The sequence below is a fragment of the Sminthopsis crassicaudata genome, chromosome 3, assembly GCF_048593235.1.
Source record: "Sminthopsis crassicaudata isolate SCR6 chromosome 3, ASM4859323v1, whole genome shotgun sequence".
Lineage (NCBI taxonomy): Eukaryota > Metazoa > Chordata > Mammalia > Dasyuromorphia > Dasyuridae > Sminthopsis > Sminthopsis crassicaudata.
This window is the reverse complement of record NC_133619.1, coordinates 300,511,194-300,533,763: the sequence shown is the minus strand read 5'-3', so window position 1 is coordinate 300,533,763 and position 22,570 is coordinate 300,511,194. Positions and strand designations below refer to the sequence as shown.

The 22,570-nt window shown below is 33.5% G+C and overlaps 1 protein-coding gene across 1 annotated transcript; it reads right to left on the bottom strand.

The window, feature by feature from the left end:
- Positions 1 to 592: 592 nt before the first annotated feature.
- LOC141559513 (uncharacterized) lies at positions 593 to 7,810 on the bottom strand. Its single transcript, XM_074297367.1, has 3 exons — positions 7,700 to 7,810; positions 3,773 to 3,825; positions 593 to 3,210 (listed from the first exon to the last, which is right to left on the bottom strand). Exons 2-3 carry the CDS (start codon positions 3,804 to 3,806, stop codon positions 2,252 to 2,254), a joined length of 993 nt encoding a protein of 330 aa, XP_074153468.1. The 5' UTR covers positions 3,807 to 3,825; positions 7,700 to 7,810; the 3' UTR covers positions 593 to 2,251.
- Between the last annotated feature and the right edge of the window lie 14,760 nt (positions 7,811 to 22,570).

The window sequence follows — 22,570 nt, the reverse complement described above, 5'->3', positions numbered from 1 at the left end:
GTTGGAACAAAAGGTTAGAAATTGTCAATGCTGAAAAATTACCTATGCATAAATCTTGTAAATAAAAATCTATAATAAAAAAAGAAAAAAAATACTCTATGATTAGAGAAATGCAAATTTGAAACAACTATGAGATAGCATCTCACACCTATAAGATTGGCTTAAATGATAAAAGGGGAAAATGACAAATGTTGGAGAGTATGTGGGAAAATTGGAACACTAATATAATATGCAATAGGTGAAAATGTAAAATGATCTAATCATTTTGAAGAGCAATCTGGAATTATGCCCTAAGCATTATACAATTATATACACTTTTTGATCCACCAATATATTAGATCTGTTTCTCAAGGTGGTTAAGGAAAAAGGAAAAGAACCTATCTTCTAAAATATAACATCTCTTTTTGTGGTAGCAAAGAACTGGAAGTTGAAAGAATGACCATCAACTAGTAGTATATGATTATAATGGAATACTTCTGTGCTCTAAGAAATGAATCATTTGATTTACACGAAATGAGTTAAATACTATTCCCCTTTAAAGAGCTGATAGAAGTATGCAAAGTGTGTGTGTGTGTGTGTATACACATAAAATGGTTTTACATGTGTGTGTGTGTGTGTATATATGCATGCAGAGAGAGAAAATGTTTTACATGTGGTGTGTATGTGTGTAACACAAAGAAATGGTGGCCTTCTCTAGTGCAAGAGGAAGAAAAGAATACAGTTCACAACTTAAAGTAACTTAAATTAAAATAATTTAAAAAAACTTTATTGTGTTTATGTGGTGGATTGGTGAGCCAAACATTTTCACTCATTGAAATCTTGGCCTAAATTGCAGGTCAAAATGTGATCTTTTTGAAGCTTTGGCTTTGCTCTAAGATTGGCCCAGATGAGATTTTTTTTTTCTAACTGTAACCTTGCTTCATATATTACAGGAAGATAGTGAGGCTATTCGCTATGAATTCTCTTTTTTTTTTTTAAATCTTGTTACTCAAGAGTCTTCTGCAATTCTTTTTCATACTTTTTGCATGATGAAATTACCTTAATATCTCTGTTCCTGAGTGATCCTATTCCATCCCATCTCCTCTAACAGATTGTGCCCTCTGTCCACTTATTTTCAATCTCCTCTTGTCTACTAGTTCACTTTCTATTGCTTACAACATAGTTGGACACTGTTGATCACTCTCTCTATATTACTCTCTTCTTCCTGGATTTTTGGAACACTAATTTCTTCTAGTTCATTTCATATCATACTAATCCTTCTTAGTTTCCTTTGCTGGATCCTCATTCAAATTATGCCCCTTTTCCATAAGTATCTTTTAGGCTTCTGTGCTGGTTATCTCTTCTCCTTCCCCTCTATATTATTTCAACTTTGTGATATCATCTCCCATGTATTTACTTATCTTTATGCTGACAATTCTCAAATCCAACTGTTTGGCATTTAAAGCTCTCTTCATAGTCTAGGTCATTCTTATCTTTCCAGTCTACTTACACCTTTTTTTCTCCCTGTCACATACTCTTTGATTCTGTGACCCTGTTCTCCTAACTATCCCACAATATGAGACAGAACTCTTGGCAGTTTCCTCTGTCTTCCATGCCTAGAATTTTCTTCTCAATTCTACCTATTTTCTGGCTTCCCCTAAGTGCCAACTAAAATCCCATTTTTTACAGGAACCCTACTAAATTCTAGTGCCGCCTTCTATTAATTTGCCATTTACATAAATATATACCATGTTGATAATATATTATGTAATATATGACTATATATGTATATTATATATATACATATATATATATATTTACATCTTCTTACTATTTGCTTCGCTTCTTGTATGTCCTATTAGATTGTGATGTCTCTGAGAGAGGACACTATTTTTTTTGCCTCCCTTTGTATCCCTTTGTAGGCATAATGCCTAAAAAATAGTAATTTAATAAATGTTTATGGGTTGAAAATTGGTCAATGTGGCTGTCTTACAATAGTTGGCTTGATCTTGGTGAAAAGCACCAGATGAGAAGTGCCTGATCGCCATAATATAATGCTTGAGATCTGGAGAAACCTCAGCCTCATCCTATTGGTTGGTGTCTGGTGAAGGCACATCATGGAGGTGAGATGATGATGATAATGGTCCAAACACATCCTTCAATTTATCAGGTCTTAGTGGAACTTTTGTCATGTGAACAAGATATGAAGGAGGCTTACCACAATGGCCATGGCATGGGGAATGACCTGTGGCTTTGATCTGGACTTCAAGGTCTAGTGACGGAATCGCTTTTTTCCTAAGATAGTGTTGGGGACCCGATGACCAGGCAACTGTGACTCTTTTTCTTGAGGAGAATTGGAGTGGTAAGAATATCGTGAACATGGATCTGTGGTTTTGCCATAGAGATTGGTTTGCGATGGAAGCACAGCAGTGATTTTGGAGTAGACATGAGAATGTGATGACTTCAAATCTGAAGCTTCAACCTGTGGGTTCAGATCTAAGGTTGTCACAGATTTAACCCTATCCCCATAGTCAAGACATGGCAATGGTGTTATTGTGGCCTTGTTTGAGTGGTTCAGGTTGAGTATCTCCCACACTCGGGGTGTGTGACTTTGCAAAGCTTCATCCTGGTGACGATGGCATGTTAATGGTTCACCTAGGATTCTATCCTGGGGGTAAGGATCAAATGGATCTTCAAACCAGTTTTCATTAATTGGTGTGGGTGCAGGTGTGGGATATAGGTTGAAGTATGACTGGTCCTGTTCAACTTTAGGAAGCTTGTTAGTTTCAAAAGACTTATTTGTCCAGGAATCCCCATGGTTTTGGCTCTGATCCCCTTGGTTAGGGCTGAGTAAAGGTGCTCCACTTTGTTCTAAGGATGGCAAAGACAAAGGGATTCCCTTAGCCTCATGCTCATGATATATTGTGGGCAAGTGGTGCTTCTGAGGTATGAATACTTTAGCCACTTTAAGACTGTCAGGATAGGTTATCAGCATAGTCATTTTCTGGTTCTTAAGGCCAGGTAGCTGCCTAGTTGTTTTCCTGGGTTGTGATGGTGCAAAAGCAGTTCTTTGAGCTAGACAAGATGGTGTTCTGGCTTGATTCAAGTGGGGCATCTGCTCAGCTCCAGATGAGTGATCTTCTTTCAATAATGATGAAATCTGATGATGGGAAGATGGTAACTTTGACTGGACTTTTGGCTGAAAGTCTTTTGCAGGAAACGAGACCTCAACTGTGAATAAAAATACTAAGTGAGGATAAAGAACTGCATTACACGTATAGCATGTATGGGAAAGGGAACTGTGGAATATGTAAAATAATATAACAGATCTAATAAATTATAATGTCTTGTATTTGTATAAAAACTTACACAGTACTATAACAAACATTACCTTTTATCATATAGACAACAAACTATGAAGTAGTTATGAAAGGAATTATTGTGCCCATATTATAGGTGGGAAAATAGACACAGAGAAAGTAAAACAGCTTGGGTCATAGAAAATCAAGTGTGGAAGCAAAACATAAAATTAGGGAAACCAATATTTACAGAGAGCAATTTACCAAAGACTATGATGCATAGATAGAATTAGAAATCACTTCTTTGGACTTTTAAAATAGTGATCTCTCTATCAGATCATGCAGATTTTGAGGATGCAAATGAATGCAGGATCAAATGGATGAGATCCACAAAGAATAAATAAAAAAATAAAAAAAGAATAAGGCATAAAGAGGCAAGAATAAGCAAAGATGTAATGAGATCACATTTGAAATATTTGGAAACAAGTTCTTACCTTTTGGTAAAAGCATTTTCTTTTTTTTCCCCATTGACTTCCTGAAGAGTTTTCTTTAAGAAAACAACATGTTAACAAAGTTCAGAATTAAAATAATTCCAAAAACATTAGCAAAATAACCAAATGTATCTATACTGTAGCTTTGCTCAGTTTGATATATTTTCTTTTAACATGAATTTACAATGTTAATATGAAACTCAATATGTTCTTGGATATCTTTAATTTGGACCAACATTCTCTCACAACTGAAAAAATCAGGGAAGCATGGTGTTGGTCCCTGCTGTTTAGTGGCACTGTAGATAAAATTGTCAGGCCTGAAGTTAGGAAAATTCCTATTTATCGGTTCAAATTTGGCCTCAGACACTTTATAGCTATGTGATCCTAGGCGAATCACTTAACCCTGTTTGCTTTAGTTCCTCATCTGTAAAATGAGTTGGAGTAAGAAATGACAAGTACTCTTGTATCCTTGCCAAGCTCAGGGTCAGAGGTAGGTTAAGCCTTGTATTCTTTACCAAGAAAACCCTAAATAGGGGGGTTCATGAAAAATCAGACACAACTGAAAAAAGACATAAACAACAAAGCCTTAGTATCTATTGGTTTTTACCTTGTTATAATTTATTCTATAATAGTGGCAAAACAATTTACATGAAGGACTATATGATTAAGAAATAGCATTGCTTATTCATTTTAGAATTGAAGGCTTCAACTTAAAATATTATAAGAAATAGCATTGCTTATTCATTTTAGGAGAATTGAAGGCTTAAACTTAAAATATTGAAACTTTAAGTTTAAAATATCAGGCTATGATTTGAGTTGTCATATTCTTAATTTCCAGACAGACAGGCATGTAGATGCAGCAGACAGAACCCACTCTTGCTGTCAGAAAGATCTGGGTCCAAATTCAACCTCAAACATTTACCAATTAAAAGATTCTTGAACAGTCACCTAACCTCTGCTTATCTCAGTTTCTTCACTTGTAAAATTTATGCTAATAAAAGAAACTTGCCATGAAAGATTCTTGTGAGTGCTAAATGAAATATTTGTAAATTGTATAGCACAGTATCTGACACATAGTAGGGATTGTGTGAACAGAGTTGTTGTTTTTTTCCCTTCCAAGGGTGCTTTAATTCAGTCCTCCATCATAAGTTTCTCAAGACTAATTCTTTCTCATTTAATTTTGCAAAATCATGCCAACATAGGACTAATGATCCCCCAACTAAAACTCTTTTTAGTTTAAGTTAATTGTTTGTGGGATACTACATTGAACAACTAGAAAATTACTGGAAGTCTGAGAATTAATAGTTCAGACCTTTAGAACATAGCTCTTTCCCCTATTTATACTGAGATGAGTCATTGTGACGATTATGACCTCATGCTACACAGTTACGTTGTCTAGTCTAAGTCTGACAAGCTTTCCTAGTCCAGAGAAACTAAGAGGGAAAAAAGTCCTTAGCAGAAATGAAGCAATTGAAAAATTAATCAGTTCAGAAAAGTGGCATTCTTGGCAGAACACTTCTCAAAAAAAATTAGTCTTTAGTTCTAAAGTATTTTTTGACTCATACTAAGGACAACTAAGTTTATTCTTTCATTGTAAATGTTCTAGGAGGGCAATACTGTTGTATTATGGGTACCAGATTTTGAAAAAAGCAAAAGAACAAAACCTGGGGTTTGAATCCAAACTCAACTAATTACTGTCTATGCCAAATAATTTGGACAAGTTACTCCCCATCTCAGGATCTCAGTTTCTTTAACTGTAAACCCCTAGAGGATCAACTACATGACCCCAAATTCCCTTAGATCTCAGAATCTACTATCTCATGAATCAGTCAAGCCTGGTCTACCTGCAACTGGGGATGTCTCAATCATCTCTATGGTTAATTCATGTAAGGGAGATAGCTTTAGAAAATTAACCTTGCCTGCTATGTACGTTTCTCTGCAGGCACACAAAGAGCCTTGACTTATAACTACGCAAAACAGAATATCTTTACTAGATATCTAATCTTTATGGTCTTTCAGGATGCTTCAGCATCTGTTGGAAAAGTAACCAATCAATAAGCATTTAGTAAGCACTTTGTGCTAGATACTGATGATTACTCTCAAGCAGTGCACATTCCAATAAGGGAAACAATATGGCCATAAGGAGCTATATACAAGGCATATAAACAGTAAAGTAGAGCATTACAGTTATGTGGAAGCTAAAGAGGCACAGAGAGGAAATGGACAGTGTGAGGAACAACAAATAGGCCTAGAGAACTAGATTATGGAGTGGAATAATAGGTACATAAGACAAATGAAAAAACAAAAAGGGGCCCAGATTATGAAGAGCTTTAAATGTCACTGGAGTTTAGAAAGTAGGGCAATTATATGATCAGGACTTTGCTATGTGATGATACTTTTGGCAGATGAGTATTGGAAGGTGTAGATCTAAAGTGAGATATTATCAGGTAAAGGATGAGAATAAGAGAACATTCAATTGCTATTGGGATAGCAACTTGTTCTTTGATAATCAAATTTCTTGAAGGACAAGGATGGAGAAAGTAAGAGGAGTAGGAATATAGTAAACATTGGAAAATGCATCCAGGAAGAGTGCTAATTCAGTTGATTATAAGATTCAGTATCTGGCCAGGGTTCATGTACTGTGAGGAAATCTATCCAAATGGTGAACCATTAAACAAATTATCTTCCTGATATTTCTAAGTATCTACCTTATGTTTGGGGGAAAAAAGGAATTACCTTCTGAGGGGGTCCAGCAATGACCAGATTACAGAAATAGATAGAGGCCTTCCAAAAAGGTTGTAGGCTCCAGGTCAGTGCTTGCTTATTATTTGTACAAGTTATTTAACCTCTTTTCTCCAGTTCCTCTCTTATAAATGGGGATAAGAATAGTACATATTCCTCAGGCTTCTTGTGAGGATCAAATAAGGTAGTTTTTATAACACTTAACACTGTATCTAGCTCATAGTAGGCACCAAATCATTGCTATTATCTTTATATGACTAAATTTCCTACATTTATATTTCCAAAGAAGTTGGCACAATTACTATTATTTTTAGTTTTGAGTTCCCTAATACTGTTTGCTCTTCAACTCCTAAATGCCCACTACGCCCACATTCCTCCCTGTCCTTTACTGCTCTGAGAACTGTGATCAAATCAATAATCCCATTGCCTTCTGAGAAGGGCACGTCAGTGCACCTTCTCTGACTTCCAAAATCAAAATAACTTTTGCTGGCCACCAGTACTTTCTGTGTATTGCTTCCTCCTTTTAGAATGCAAGTTTTCTAAGGACAAGGACTCTTTGCATTTGTAAACCCATTCCTTAGAACAGTCCTTGCTTCTTTTTTATAATAGATTATAAGGAGCCATTTTGGGGGAAGGATCTAGATTTGAGTTCATTCCTATAAGGAATTTCCCAGTGAAGAAACTCCCAACAATTCATATCAGTCAGTTTCCTGAAATTTATAGGTTTCCAGAATCTGCTATAGCATCAGAGTGGAAAGGATTTAACTAGAGTCACAATATATGTGTCAAGAGACCAGATTAAACCTTTCTCTGAACCCAACATGTGGTAATATCTTGTTTTATCAAAATATTACCACTGGAAACTAATTAATGGTTTACATTATGGTAGATCCCTCTTAACTCTCTAAGCCAAAGTCCCCAAAATTTTCCATTCTCAGGGATCAATTTGGGAGATGCTCTGGCCTAGCTTTGCAGTCCTGAGTCTGAAGAGTGCTGAGCAATGTGGCTACTAGAATGATTAATGTAGTCACTCTCTGCTCTCCCACTCTGGGCCTTGGTTCTCCCTATTTTTTATCTCCTATACTCAGACTCAAGAGAAAGCTGAACACATTTGGTCCCAGGGAACTCTGGTAACTCTGACCCCTTTTATCCATTCTTTTGGCCTTAGTTTCAAAGGGCATTTCTCACCAGTTAGAACTTCAGGAATAACAGGAAACACTGTATTTCAGATGTTTCTAAGATCAGAATTCCAGATCCACTTCTACCTTATGACCGTGGTTAAGGATGATCAATCTTGAAGAGCAGACCTAGTTCTGATAAATGAAAATCAGAGTTAAAGCAAATAAGTAAATATATATATATAGAGAAATATGTAAGTATATATATATATATATATATATATATATATAAATTATATATATATATAAAAATGTATACGGAAGAATGCACTCTCTTCCCAAAGGACTATATCCTGGGGATGAAGAGAAAGCTATATGTGTATCCTCAGAGACTGTACTCTATCAGACACTGTACTTCCAGACAGCTCTCTCCAATAAGAAATCTGAAGTCATTATGACAACATAGAGCACCAGCTCATCATGGCTCAAAGGAGCACTCCTAACCAGTGTATCATGGACACAGAAATGATCCTATCCTGGGCACTTTGCTGTTATACAGAGGAACAGCCAAAACTCATAGTATATCAGTCCTTTCAATAAAGATTTTTTTCCCTACCTAATTCTGGTTTAACAATCAAAACAAATAGTGAATAGCAAACAAACTCTTTTATCAAGATCATAACAAAACAGAAATCAGAGATGGCATATATAGAATAACATGTGACAATTGAATGAAGGAGCTCACCAATTAGGAGTGAGGTAATTCAGAAAAAACAAAAGAGAAAGTCCTGGGTCTCACCGAATAGGAAATTTCCTGAAGTCTCTAGTGTTAACAAGTTAGAGATAGGGACATAATGAAGATTGACACCTTCTCTCATATCATCCCAGAGTCTTTTCTTTTAGCAACTTGAAATAGAATTGGCCTCCTCCATCTTCCTTCTTGAAGTTGGAAGGAAGAAGCACCTTCTGCAATTTGGAATTTGAAGAGTTCCAATGAAGACTGAAGAAAACAAACTTTCTTGCTCTCCAGCTCTTGGGAACTCCACCTTGCCCCTCATGCAGGTCAGGGCCTTCATTTCCACCAATGAGTAGAGAGTCCCATACCAATGAGCTTTGGGACAGGGTTTACATTCCTCCTCTGATCTGGATAGGTACAAAACCTGTAAATAAACACAATAATTATGATTTTTCTGGCATTTTAGGCAATTGACCTTCAGTACTACAGAAACTAAAATAAGACAAATGCACATTAACAATACATGCAATAAACATGGCATTATACAAAGAATTACTTGGGAGAATACCACAGAGACAACATGTCTAACTACATATAGTACCTAACACATGCACATTTCAGAAATGCATACATATTCATAGTATATAGTAATCAAAAGCAATAAGTATAGCTAAGAAAAAAAAGCAAACTTAATTATTACAATATCATTAGACCTATATGTAAAGTATAATTCCACATAACCATTAGCATATATGCAAATGGATTAATTCATTGCTAGAGCATGAACATAGTATAAAACAGTTCAATAAATATGACAGCAAAATAAAACACATGCAGTAATTCACATATATAGCAGTAAACATACTGTTAATTGCAAGGCACATTTCACATGGGTCATCTCTAGTATTACCCTATGTATAATCTAGAGACATATCTATCTATAGCTTCAGCATCATAACTCAGCCTAGTAAATAATATAATAGGCCTAGTTCTCTTGTCACTGATTGATTTCTCTAATATTTTTCCCACCTGAGGAAATTGGGTCACACAGCCAGGAAGTATTAAGTGTCTGGGGTCACATTTGAACTCAGTCCTCCTATCTTCAGGGCTGGTGCTCTATCCACTGTGCCACTAGCTGCCTCTGATTTCTCTAATCTTAAACCATGGTAGTTGGTATGAGCTGATCATCAGAATTATCACATCTTCATCTGGGCTAGCTATGTCAGGTCAGCTCTATACCCTAATAGTTTCTATAGCAGTTTGGGTCTGTAAAGGAGTTGCCTCTAGGTTCAATTTTTCTTGTAATACACACAATCTCCTTTACTTTCTTTGCAAATATTTGGATGAAAATGTCTTTGCTCATCAGGTAGACAAGTCCTTTTTCCTCAAACTTTTCCCAGGTGAATGTCCTCATTTTTCCTACCTTCTCATTTAAAAGTCCAACTAATAATATTACTTACTACATCACATTCTTTGGGGTTGTTTCAGGAACAGGCAAATTTTCTCAGTCTTTCAATAATTTTGTATGATTAGTTGTCCAATTACCTAACTTTTAAGCCCCTGAAATGATGACAATAAGGTTTTTCTTGCTTTCTTCAAGCATAGGGACCTGATAGTATCCACTACACAAGTTCAAGATTCCCAACCACTGGCTATCTAGCAGAATACTCAGGGCATCTTGTACTCCTGGCATAATATGCCAGATTATTTTATTTAGTTCAAAGTTCAATAAGCAACATGGATCTGTGTCTTTACTTTTTTCTTAGACCCACAATAGAAGATGCATAAGGGCTAATGGATTTACTTTGGGATGTTTTCTGAGGAATCCATCATTTATCAGAGAAATCCTCATTTATTATTCTCTGAATAGCCTAGAATTAGTGAGTTGGATTCTGTAGGTTTCACCTCGAGCACATCTCTCATCTCATGCAATGAGAACAGGCCTATCCTCTCACTGAGTTCTAGCCTCAAATTATCTTTCCACTCTGGTAGTCCTAAAGAATCTCCAAAGTCAAATAATGGAAGATCTAGCACAAAGAACAGTTAGGGCTGCTGTAGTATTCATTAAGCTCTTTTGCCTTTAGCCTCTTGTAGAACCTTGCAGAACATACATGGATTGTCAAAATGTTCAGGTATTAAATTTACCCAGCTTATCACTGATAGTATCCTGTTAGAATTTTGAAGGAGGGGAGAATTAGTTTCAATGAGTGTTGACTGTTGGAAAGTCTAGTCATACCAGAGTGAGGGTTTCAACTATCTATTAATACCAACAACTTTGTCAAATTTCAAGCTCACCTGGATGTATCACAGATAGTCTTTATCACTCATAGCATCATGTTCAAGCTCTGTCTGTGTTAGAATCAAATATGTCATAAAAGATGAGAAAACTTATAATTCTTAAAAGTTGTACCATTAATAGTGTAGATGGAAGAAATATAAATAAAAATTATGGAGTATAAGATGAACCTGAGGGAATAATATAAAAGAAAATTAAGAGATGGAGTAGAATGGGATAAATTATTTCACATAAAGGAGTGACATATCTATTAGAAGGAAGGAGAAGATGAAAGGACAAGCTATGGGCATCACTTGAACATTATTCACATCAATAATGGCTCATAGAGGGAATAATATACACAGTCATTTGAATACAGAAATTTCCTTACCAAAGTCGAAGTAAATTTAAAGAAATTAAGTAAAGGGAGGAGGGGAACTGACAGAAAGGATGGCAGATTGTGGGAGATGGTAGACAGAAATAAAACACTGGTAAGAGGAAAACGGTGAAAGGCCAGAGGACTAACAGGAGGGGAAAATAGGGAAATACATACATAGCAATCATAACTGGGAATATGAATGGGATGAACTCTCCCATTAAACAGGAAATTATAACAGAATAGATCAAAAAACCGAATCCTACAATATGTTGTTTGCAAGAAAGATACTTGAAACAGAGACACACATACAGAGTAAAGGTAAGAGGCTGACACAGAATTTATTATGCTTCAGTAGAAGTAAAAAAAAGCAGGTATATCAATCTTGATCTCAGACAAAATAAAAACAAAATAAATATTTGAAAGAGATAAGGAAGGAAATTACATCTTTCTAAAAGATACCATAGACAATGAAGCAATATAAATACTAAACAATTAATTGTAAATTAAGTAAACCAATTCTAAAGAACAAGTGGGTCAAAGAACAAAAAATTATTGCATTAAAGAGAATGAAGCAACATATCAAAATTTCTGAGATTCGGCCAACGGAATACTTAAGGAAAATTTAAATTTCTCTAAATTTAATTTTTTTATTACATATGTACATTAAGTTTTTTAAAACAATTCACATTTCTTTATGAATCCTACTGGAAGAGAAAAATCAGAAAAAAAGGGGAAAACCATGAAAGAAACAAAAAACAAAAGAAAAAGATTAAAAAGTGAACATAGCATGTGTTCATTTACATTTAGTCTCCATAGCTCTCTCTGGATGCAGATGGAGTTTTCTATCCAAAGTTTATTGGAATTGCCTTAAATCTCTGAACCACCGAGAATTAAATCTTTCATAGTTGATCATCGCACAATCTTACTATTACTATGTACAATATATTCCTGGTTCTGCTTGATTCATTCAGCATCAGTTCATGTCAATTTTTGCAGGTCTTTCTAAAATCATCTTGTTCATTATTTTTTCTAGAACAATATTATTCCATTACCTTCATATCCACAATTGGTTCAGCCATTCTTCAATTGATGGACATCTAGGTTATTTTCCAAATTTTTTGTTACCACAAAAAGAGATGCTACAAATATTTTGCACATGTGGGTTCTTTTTTCCTTCTTTATGATTTCCTTGTGATACAAACCCAGTAGCAGTAGTTCTGGGTCAATGGAATACACAGTTTTACAGCCCTTTGGGCATATTTCCAAATTGCTCTCTAAAACAACTGGATCATTTCCTAACTCCTGGCATACAATTGGGCAAACCAGCTGCTAATTATTGCTTTAATGATGCATTAGTGTCACAGCTTTCTCATATTTCCTCCAACATTTAATATCTTTCCCTATTATCTTAGTCTGAGAGATTTGAGGTGGTACCTCAGAGTTCTTTTAATTTCCATTTCTCTAATCAATAGTTATTTAGAACACTTTTTTCATATGACTATAGATGGCTTTAATTTCATCTGAAAATTGTTCATATTCTTTGACAATCAATTGGGGAATGACTTATATATTTTAGAAATGAGACCTTTATCAGAAATAGACTGTAAATTTTCCCCCAGCTTTGTGCTTCCTTTTAATCTTCAACCTTTTTAATTTCATGTAATTAAAATTATCCATTTTGCATTTCATAATATTCTCTAGCTCTATTTTGGTCAAATCAGATATACATTTTGAGCTTATTTTGTTATGGGGTGTGAAATGCATATCTATGATGAGTTCTAACATATTTTTCCAGTTTTCCCAGTAATTTTTGTTAAATAGTGAGTTCTTATCTCAGAAACTGGAGTTTGAGATTTATCAAACTTTAGATTTCTATAGGCTTTGATTATTGTATCATGAATATCTAACTCATCCCACTAATCCATCATTCTATTTCTTAGCCAGTAAAAACTGGTTTTTGATGAGTACTGCTTTATTACAATAGAGTTTTTAGGTCTGGTATTGCTATGCCACCATCCTTTGTATTTTTTTCATTAATTCTCTTGATATTCTTGACCTTTTGTTATTTGTATATGTAGATGAATTTTGTTATTTTTTCTAGCTCTATAAAATATTTTTTTGCAGTTTGATTGGTATGGCACTAAACAAGTAGACCAATTTAAGTATAATTGTCATTTTTGTTATGTTAGCTTGACCTACCCATGAGCAGTTGATATTATTCCAATTGTTCAAATCTGATTTTGTGTGAGAAGTGTTTTGTAATTGTGTTCAAATAGTTCCTGGATTTGTCTTGACAGGTAGACATCCAAATATTTTATTCTGTCTACAGTAATATTAAATGGAATTTATCTTTCTATTTCTTACTGCTGAGCTCAGTCAGTAATATATATATATATGTGCATATATATATATATATATATATATATATATATATATATATGTGCATATATATATATATATATACTGATGATTTGTGCAGATTTCTTTTATATTCTGCAACTTTGCTAAAGCTATTGTTTCAAGTAGGTTTTTGGATGATTTTCTAGGATCCTCGAAATATATCATATCACTCACAAAAAGTGATTGTTTTATCTCTTCTTTTCCTATTCTAATATCTTTAATTTCTTTTTCTTATTGCTAAAGCCAACATTTGTAGTACAATATTGAATAGTGGTGATAATGGGCATCCTTGTTTCACCCCTGATCTTACTGAGAATGCATCCAGCTTCTCTCCATTACAAAAATGTTTGCTGATGGTTTTAAGATAGATACTACTTATCATTTTCAGGAAAACTCCCTACATCCCTATGCTCTCTATTGTTTTTAGTAGGAATGGGTGATGTATTTTTGTCAAAAGCTCTTTCTGTATTGAGATTATCATATGATTTCTGTTAGTTTTCTTATTTATATAGTCAATTATAGCAATAGATTTCCTGATATTTAATCAGCTCTGCATTCTTGGTATAAATCCAATTAGGTCATGGTGTAGTATCCTGATAATAAATTGTTGTAATCTCTTTGCTAATATTTTATTTAAATTTTTGAATCAATATTTATTAGAAGATTGGTCTATAATTTTCTTTCTGTTTTGGCTCTTCCTGGTACATATTTGTGTCATAGAAGGACTTTGGCAGAACTTACCTATTTTTCCAAATAGTTTATTGTAATATATATATATCTTACATAAATATATATATATATACATATATATATATATATTATATATATAAATATATCCAATAGCATTAGAATTAATTGTTCTTTAAATGTTTGATAGAATTGTCTTGTAAATCTATTTGGCCCTGGAGATTTTTTCTTAGGGAGTTCATTGATGACTTGTTCAATTTCTTTTTCTAAAATGGGGCTCCTCTTCTGTGAATCTGGCCAATTTATATTTTAGTAAATATTCATCCATTTCAATTAGATTGTTAGATTTGCTGCCATACAATTGGTGTAATATTGCTTTAATTTCTTTTTCATTGGTGGCAAATTCACCCTTTTCATTTTTGATACTGGTATTTTTTTTTCTTTTCCTATTTCTAGTCAAATTTACCAAAGATTTATCTCTTAGTTTTATTAATTTATTCAACAGTTTTTTTAATTTTGATTTTATTAATCTCTCCTTTGAGTTTCAGAATTTTTAATTTAGTATTTAATTGAGTGTTTTAAATTTATGTTTTTTTAGTTGTATGCTCAATTCATTGATCTACTCTTTTTCTGTTTTATTTAAATAACTATTTAAGAATATAAAATTTTACCTAGAAATTGCTTCGGCTGCATCCCATAGCTTTTGGTATATTGTTTCATTACTGTCATTCTCTTGGATAAAAGTATTGTTTCTATAGTTTGTTGTTTGACCCATTCTTTCTTTAGAATTAGATTATTTAATTTCCAATTGGTCTTTAGTTTATCTTTCCCTGGCCCTTTATTAAATGTAATTTTTATTGCATTGTGATTTCTAAAAAGGATGTAAACCATTTAACCTTAAATAATGTTTTTTCCTCTGTTTACCTTTCTATGCTTCTCTTGAGTCCTGTGTTTAAAGATCAAATTTTCTATTTAGTTCTGGTTTTTTTTTTAGATTGATTGTCTCTTACTCTTCATGAGATTTAAAGTCTCTTACTTCACTGAAGATCCATCTCCTCCCTTGAAAGTTGATGCTCAGACTACAAAACACTTTCCACACAAATAGTCAGATCTAAACAATTGAAAAAATATCAAGTGCTTTTGGATAGGTGAAGCGAATATAACAAAGATGACAATGCTACCTAAACTAATCTATTTATTTAGTGCTATACCAATCAAACTCCCAAGAAACTATTTTACTGACCTAGAAAAAATAACACCAAAATTCATCTAGAAGAACAAAAGATCAAGAATTTCAAGGGAATTAATAATAATAATAATAATAATAATAATAAAAAGCAAATGAAGGACCATGCCTAAGTGAAGGGGCAGGTCAATTCTCTGAGATCCTCCACAGATGTAAATCATAACACTTGAAGGAGTTGCAAAGCAGCCTTCACTAAAACAGATGTTCCTTTGTGGATTGGGAATGAAATAAATTGGAGGCAAGAGGGAAGAGGAGAAAGGTCAGGTCAGAGAACACAATTGCCTCTCAGTCTCCTTGTATCATCATCATCATCATCATTTTCATCTTCTCACATGAAGAGATCCATTCTACAGGTATAAGTTAGACCTCCAACAGCCACTGAAAGGTGGCTCCCATATCACAACATGAAGGTGGCCTAGCTGTACCAGATCTAAAACTATATTATAAAACAGCAGTCATCAAAACCATTTGGTACTGGCTAAGAAACAAGAGTAGTTGATTAGTGGAATAGGTTAGGTTCACAGGACAAAATAGTCAATGATTATAATTATCTAGTGTTTGACAAACCCAGACCCCAGATTTTAGAATAAGAATTCACTATTTGACAAAAATTGCTGAAAAAAATTGGAAATTAGTGTTGCAGAAACTAGGCAGTAACCCACACCTAACACCGTATAACAAGATAAGGCTGAAATGGGCTCATGATCTAGACATAAAGAATGATATTATAAGCAAATTAGAAGAACATAGGATAGTATACCTCTCAGATCTGTGGAGGAGGAAGGAATTTGTGACTAAAGAAGAACTAGAGATCATTATTGATCACAAAATAGACAATTTTGATTACATTAAATTAAAAAAGGTTTTGTACAAACAAAACTAATGCAGACAAGATTAGAAGGGAAGCAATAAAGTGGGAAAACATTTTTACATTCAAACGTTTTGATAAAGGCCTCATTTCTAAAATATAAATTAACTCAAATTTATAAGAATTCAAGCCATTCTCCAATTGATAAATGGTCAAACAACAAGGACAGTTTTCAAATGAAGAAATTGAAACTATTTGTAGAAAGGTGAAAAGGTGCTCCAAATCATTATTGATCAGAGAAATGCAAATTAAGACAACTCTGAGATACACTACACACCTCTCAGATTGGCTAAGATGACAGGAAAAGATAATGATGAATGTTGGAGGGGATGTGGGGAAAACTGGGACACTGATATAATTGGTGATACTGTGAATGAATCCAACGATTCTGGAGAACAATTTGGAACTATGCTCAAAAAGTTATCAAACTGTGCATAATCTTTGACCCAGCAGTAGTGTTTCTACTAGGCTTATATCCCAAAGAGATCTTAAAGGAGGGAAAGGGACCCCCACGTGCAAATATATTTGTGGCAGCCCTTTTTGTAGTGGCTAGAAACTGGAAACTGAATGGATATTCATCAATTAGAGAATGATTGAATAAATTATGGTACATGAATGTTATGGAACATTATTGTTCTATAAGAAAAGACCAACAGAGTCATTTCAGAGAAGCCTGAAGAGATTGACATGAAGTGATGCTAAGTGAAATGAGCAGAACCAGGAGATCATTACATGGCAAGAACAAGATTATATGATGATCAATTCTGACGAACATGGCTCTCTTCAGCAATGAGATGATTCAAACCAGTTCCAATTGTTCAGTGATGGAAAAAACCATATATACCCAGAGAGATGCCTGTGGGAACTGAGTGTGGACCACAACATAGCATTTTCATGCTTTCTGCTGATGTTTGCTTGCATTTTGTTTTTCTTCTTAGGTTTTTTTTTTTCTTTCTAGATCTGATTTTTCTTGTGCAGCAGGATAAGTATATACATATATATGTATATATATATTGGATTTAATATATATTTTAACATATTTAACAAATATTGGGCTACCTGCCATCTAGGAGAAGGGTGGGAGAAGGGTGGGGGAAGGAGGGAAAATTTTGGGACAGAAGATTTTGCAAGGTTCAGTGTTGAAAAGTTACCTATGTTTTGTCAATAAAAAGCTTTAATAAAAATAAAATAAAATGAAAATAATTTTTAAAAATGAAAGATGATGCTCAGTCTCTCTGGGTAGTTGATTCTCTTGGTTGCAACCCCAGGTCTTTTGTCTTTTGGAATATGGTATTCTAGGCCTTTCAATCTTTAGTATAATTCTGATCGCTGCTCCTCAGTACTTGAATTGTTTTTGTCTGAAGCTTGCAGTCTTTTCCTTGAGATTATAATTCTGGAATTTTGCAACAATATTCCTTGGGGGATTTTTCTTGTGGGATCCCTTTCTAGAGGTAATTGATGGATTCTATTTTTCTTTTGTTTTCTTTTTAAATTTATTTTTTAATATGCATTGCTTTATGACTCATGTTGAGAGAGAAAAAACAGAGAAATAGGGTAAAACTATGGAAAAGAAAAAAAAAACAGAAAAAAAAAAAAGACGTGAACATAACATGTGTTAATTCACCTTCAATTATCATTGAATATTCTGGCTGTTATTGTGTACAATGTATTCCTAGTTTTGTTTGTTTCATTCAGCATCACTTCATGTAAATCGTTCCACGCCTTTTTTTTTTTTTTTTTTTTTGCTGAGGCAATTGGGGTTAAGTGATTTGTCTAGGGTCACACAGATAGGAAATAGTAAATGTCTGAGGCCAGATTTTGAATCAGGTCTCTTGATTTCAGGGTTGGTGCTCTATCTGTGCTACCTAGCTGCCCCTCAGGCCTTTTAAAAATCAGCTTGTTCATTATTTTATATAGAGTATTAATATTTCATTATCTTTATACACCATAACTTATTCTGCCATTCCCCAACTGATGAGCATCTACTCGTTTTTCCAACTCTTTGCTACCACAAAGAGAGCCACTACAAACACTTTTACACATATGGGTTTTTTCCCTCCATTATGATTTCCTTGTGATACAGAAACAGCAGTAGCACTGTTGGGTCAAAGAGTATATGCACAGTTTTACAGCCTTTTGGGTATAGTTCCAGATTGCTCTCCAAAATAGCTGGATCATTTCACAACTCTATGAACAATATATTAGTGTCCCAGTTTTCCCACATCCCCTCCAAAATTTCTCATTATTTGATGGATTTCTTCAATGACTTATTTCCCCTTCTTTTTCTCATATATCAGGGCAAGTTTCCTTCATGATCTCTTGAAGAATGTTATCCAGGTTCTTTTTAAAATCTTGGCCTACAGGTAGACCAATAATTTTTAAATTGTCTCTCCTGGATCTATTTTCCAGGTTGATTATTTCTTTCCAATGAGGTATTTTAAATTTTCTTCCAGTTTTTCATTCTTTTTCATTTGACTGATTTTTGATGTCTCATAGCCATTACCTTCCATTTGCCTAGTCCTAGTTTTTAATGTGTGATTTTCTTCAGTTACCTTTTGTGTATCTTTTTCATTTGATTAATTTTACTAATTAAAATGTGTTGTTTTCTTCAGAGATTTTTTTTTTTTTTGCATTTGGCCAATTGTGTTTTTTAAGTATTTGTTTTCTTCAGTCAAAATTTTTACTTTCTTTTCTAGGCTATTGACTCTCTTTCTTGCATACCTGTTATTTCTTTTCTCATTTTTCTTCAATTTTTTTAAACCTTTTATGAGCACTTCTAAGAAGCCTCTTTCAGCTTCAGATCAATTCATATCACTCTTTAAGATTACTCTTCATGGGCATTTTGTCCTTGTCTGAATTGGTATTTTGTTCTTCCCTGTCACCATAGTAGCTTTCTATGGTTAAGATTCTTTTTTTGTTAACATAGGACTAAATGGAGTTTTCCTTAAAATGATCAGTAGCATCTATCTAAAACCAACAGGAAACATTTTATGTAATGGGGATAAATGTAGAAACTTTCTCAATAAAATAAGGGTGAAATAAAGTTACCCACTATCACCATTACTGTTCAATATTATATGAGAAATGTTATCTTTAGCAATAAGAGAAGAAAAATAAATTAAGGGAATTAGAGTAGGTAATGAAGAAACACATTTTTCACTCTTTGAAGATGATATAATATATTTAGAGAACCCTAGAGAATCAACTTAAAAAGTACTAGAAACAATTCACAACTTCAGCACAGTTGCAAGATACAAAATAAATCTACATAGATCATCAGCATTTCTATATGTTACCAACAAAGTCCTGCAGCAGCAAGAGATACAAAGAGAAATTCCATTTAAAATAAATGTAGATAATATAAAATATTTGGGAGTCTACCTGCCAAGACAAACTCAGGAACTATATGAACACAATTATAAAACACTTTCCATACAAATAAAGTCTGATTTAAACAATTGGAAGAATATCAAGTGCTTATGAGTACAAGCTAATATAATAAAAATGACAATTCTATTTAAATTACCCTACTTATTCAGTGCCATACCAATCAAACTGCTAAGAAATTACAGAGCTAGAAAAATAATAACAATGTTCATCTGAAAGAATAAAAGGTCAAAAATTTCAAGAGAATGAAAAATGCAAATGAAGGTGACCCAGTTGTTTTATTATTATTATTATTAGTCTGGTACAGCTAAGTCACCTTCATTTTCATTTTAGTATATTATATATTATTATTAACTATATTATAAAGCAGCAGTAATCAAAAACATTTGGTACTGGCTGAGAAATAGAGTAGATGATCAGTGGAATAGGTTAGGTTCACAAGACAATAGTCAGTGACTAAAGCAACCTAGTGTTTGATAAACCCAAAGATCCCAACTTCTGGGATAAGAACTCACTATTTGAAAAAAATGCTGGGAAAATTGGAAAATAATACGGCAGAAACTAGGCATTGACCAACACCTAACACCCTATACCAAGATAAAGTAGATATGTGTTTATGATTTAGACATAAAGTGTGATACTATAAACAAATTAGGGATAGTCTACCTCTCAGATCTGTGGAGAAGGAAGGACTTTATGACTAAAGAAGAACTAGAGAACATTATGAATATAAATAATTTTGATTATATTAACTTTTAAAAGTTTTGTGCAAACAAATCCAAAGCAGACAAGATAAGAAGGGAAGAAAACTGGGCGAAATGTTTACATCCAAGAATTCAGGTAAAAAGCCTCATTTTTAAAATATCTAGAGAATTGACTAAAATTTGTAACATTACAAACCATTCTCCAATTGATGGATGGTCAAGAGATATGAATAGACTTAATTATAAAGCAGTAATTATCAAATTTATCTAGTACTGGCTAAGAAATAGAGTGATGGATCAGCAAAATACAAGACAAAGTAGTCAATGGCCATAATAACCTAGTGTTTGATAAAGACAAAAACCCCAGCCTATAGGATAAGAACTTACTATTTGGCAAAAACTTCTGGTGAAACTGAAAAACAATAGGATACAAGCTAGATATAGATCAATATCTCACACCATATACCAAGATAAAGACATAAAAGGTGACATGATAAGCAAATTAGAAGAGAAAGGAATAGTTTATCTTCAAGATCTGTGGGGAAAAGAGGAATTCATAACCAAACAGAAGATAGAGAGCATTACAAAATGTAAAATAGGTAATTTTGATTATATGAAAATAAAAGGCCTTTGTACAAACAAAACCAATTCAACCAATATTAGAAGGAAAACAGAAATCTGGAACACAATTTTTATAATGAATGTTTCTGATAAAGACATTTCTCAAATATGTAGACAGCTGAGTCAAATTTTTAAGAATACAAGCCATTGTCCAATTGATATATGGTCAAAGGATATGAACAAAGATCAAAACAAACAAAGAACAAAGAACAAAATCAACTAGTAAAGACTTAGCTACTTTGATCTAGGCAAAGATTCCTGACATATCAAAAGGACTCCTTTTTATGCCCCCCACATACTAATTTTTTTTGCCCTCCAAACTTTTTAATACTTTCCATATCTTAAGAGACCTTATGACCTCTGAGTGTAGACTAAAGTTTATTTTTTTTTAATTGCCTCTTCATTTCAGATTGTTTTTCTTCCTTTTTTGTAACATGGGTAATATGAAAATGTTTTGAATGATTTCATTTTTGTTATGAATATCACACTACTTTTAACAGTCCAGAGAAAACATGAAAAAAGTCTGAAGGTAATCCTATAAATTTGGAAAAAAAGGGGCTGAATTTGGGAGCTCACATATAGGTAAAATTGATAGCACTTGAGAAGTGAATGCCAGAATGATGGAGAGGGGAAGAATTAAGGACAAGTTCTACATTATGATCTGTGTTATTGTGTCTGTGATAGAAATAAGAAAATTTAGAGCCAAGGGCAGATTTAGGAAGTAAGGTAATAAGTTTTGTTTTACATATGTTGTATTTGAGAAGCTTTTGGAAAATGCTGATGATGCTCAGCATGTTGTTGGTTTGGGAATTTGGGAATTTTCTGCATAGAAATGATATTTGATCCTGATGAAATACTAGAAACTGATGAGATCATTGAGATAGGATAGAATCAGAAGAAAAAAGGCCCAGGATGGGGATGTGAGGTATCTTCTAATAATGTTATTCTCTCAAATTTTCATACATCTTGTATTTGCCCTCTCTGAACTCCTCTGTGAATCAGATCTTTTTGCATGCTCCTATAAAATTGCAACTGTGTGTTTAACCATATGCTTGGTAATGTGTGCCTCTTCCAAACTGGTTCTGTTTGTATCTCTTTTCATTTTGTCTGTGTATCTTTGTAAAATGCAAAACGTCTGTGATGTGTTTGTAGTGTGAGTTAGATTCTATTACCTTATTTAAAATGCAGAAATCAGGGGGAAAAAAACCTCAGTGATTAATCAGAAAAATTAGAACACCAGGAAAACTTAGTGAATTTTCATTCTTGAAGCAAAGTTCCAATCAGCAGGAGTAACCCCAATTTAGTCTTTATGCAAGAGATTAGATTATAAGAAAAGAGAAAAAAAAACTTGTAAAACACTTTTCTCCTGTCATTTCAGTTGGTTATGCTGGAATTAGGAAAAAAAGTCACATAAGCAAAGTTTGTGAAACTATTTAAAACATCTTGGTAGATTAAGGTGTTTGATAATTAATCATTTTAAAATTACAGGAGAGAACTGTGATTCCAAGAACTTTCTCTCTTCTGACATATCTTGCTAAGTTTTTGGGTACTACTCTGCAGAAATAATTTAAAGAAAAGTAAGAATTAAAAATTTTAAAAGATAAATAACAAGATTAATAGTGTCATGATTCTAGAGGA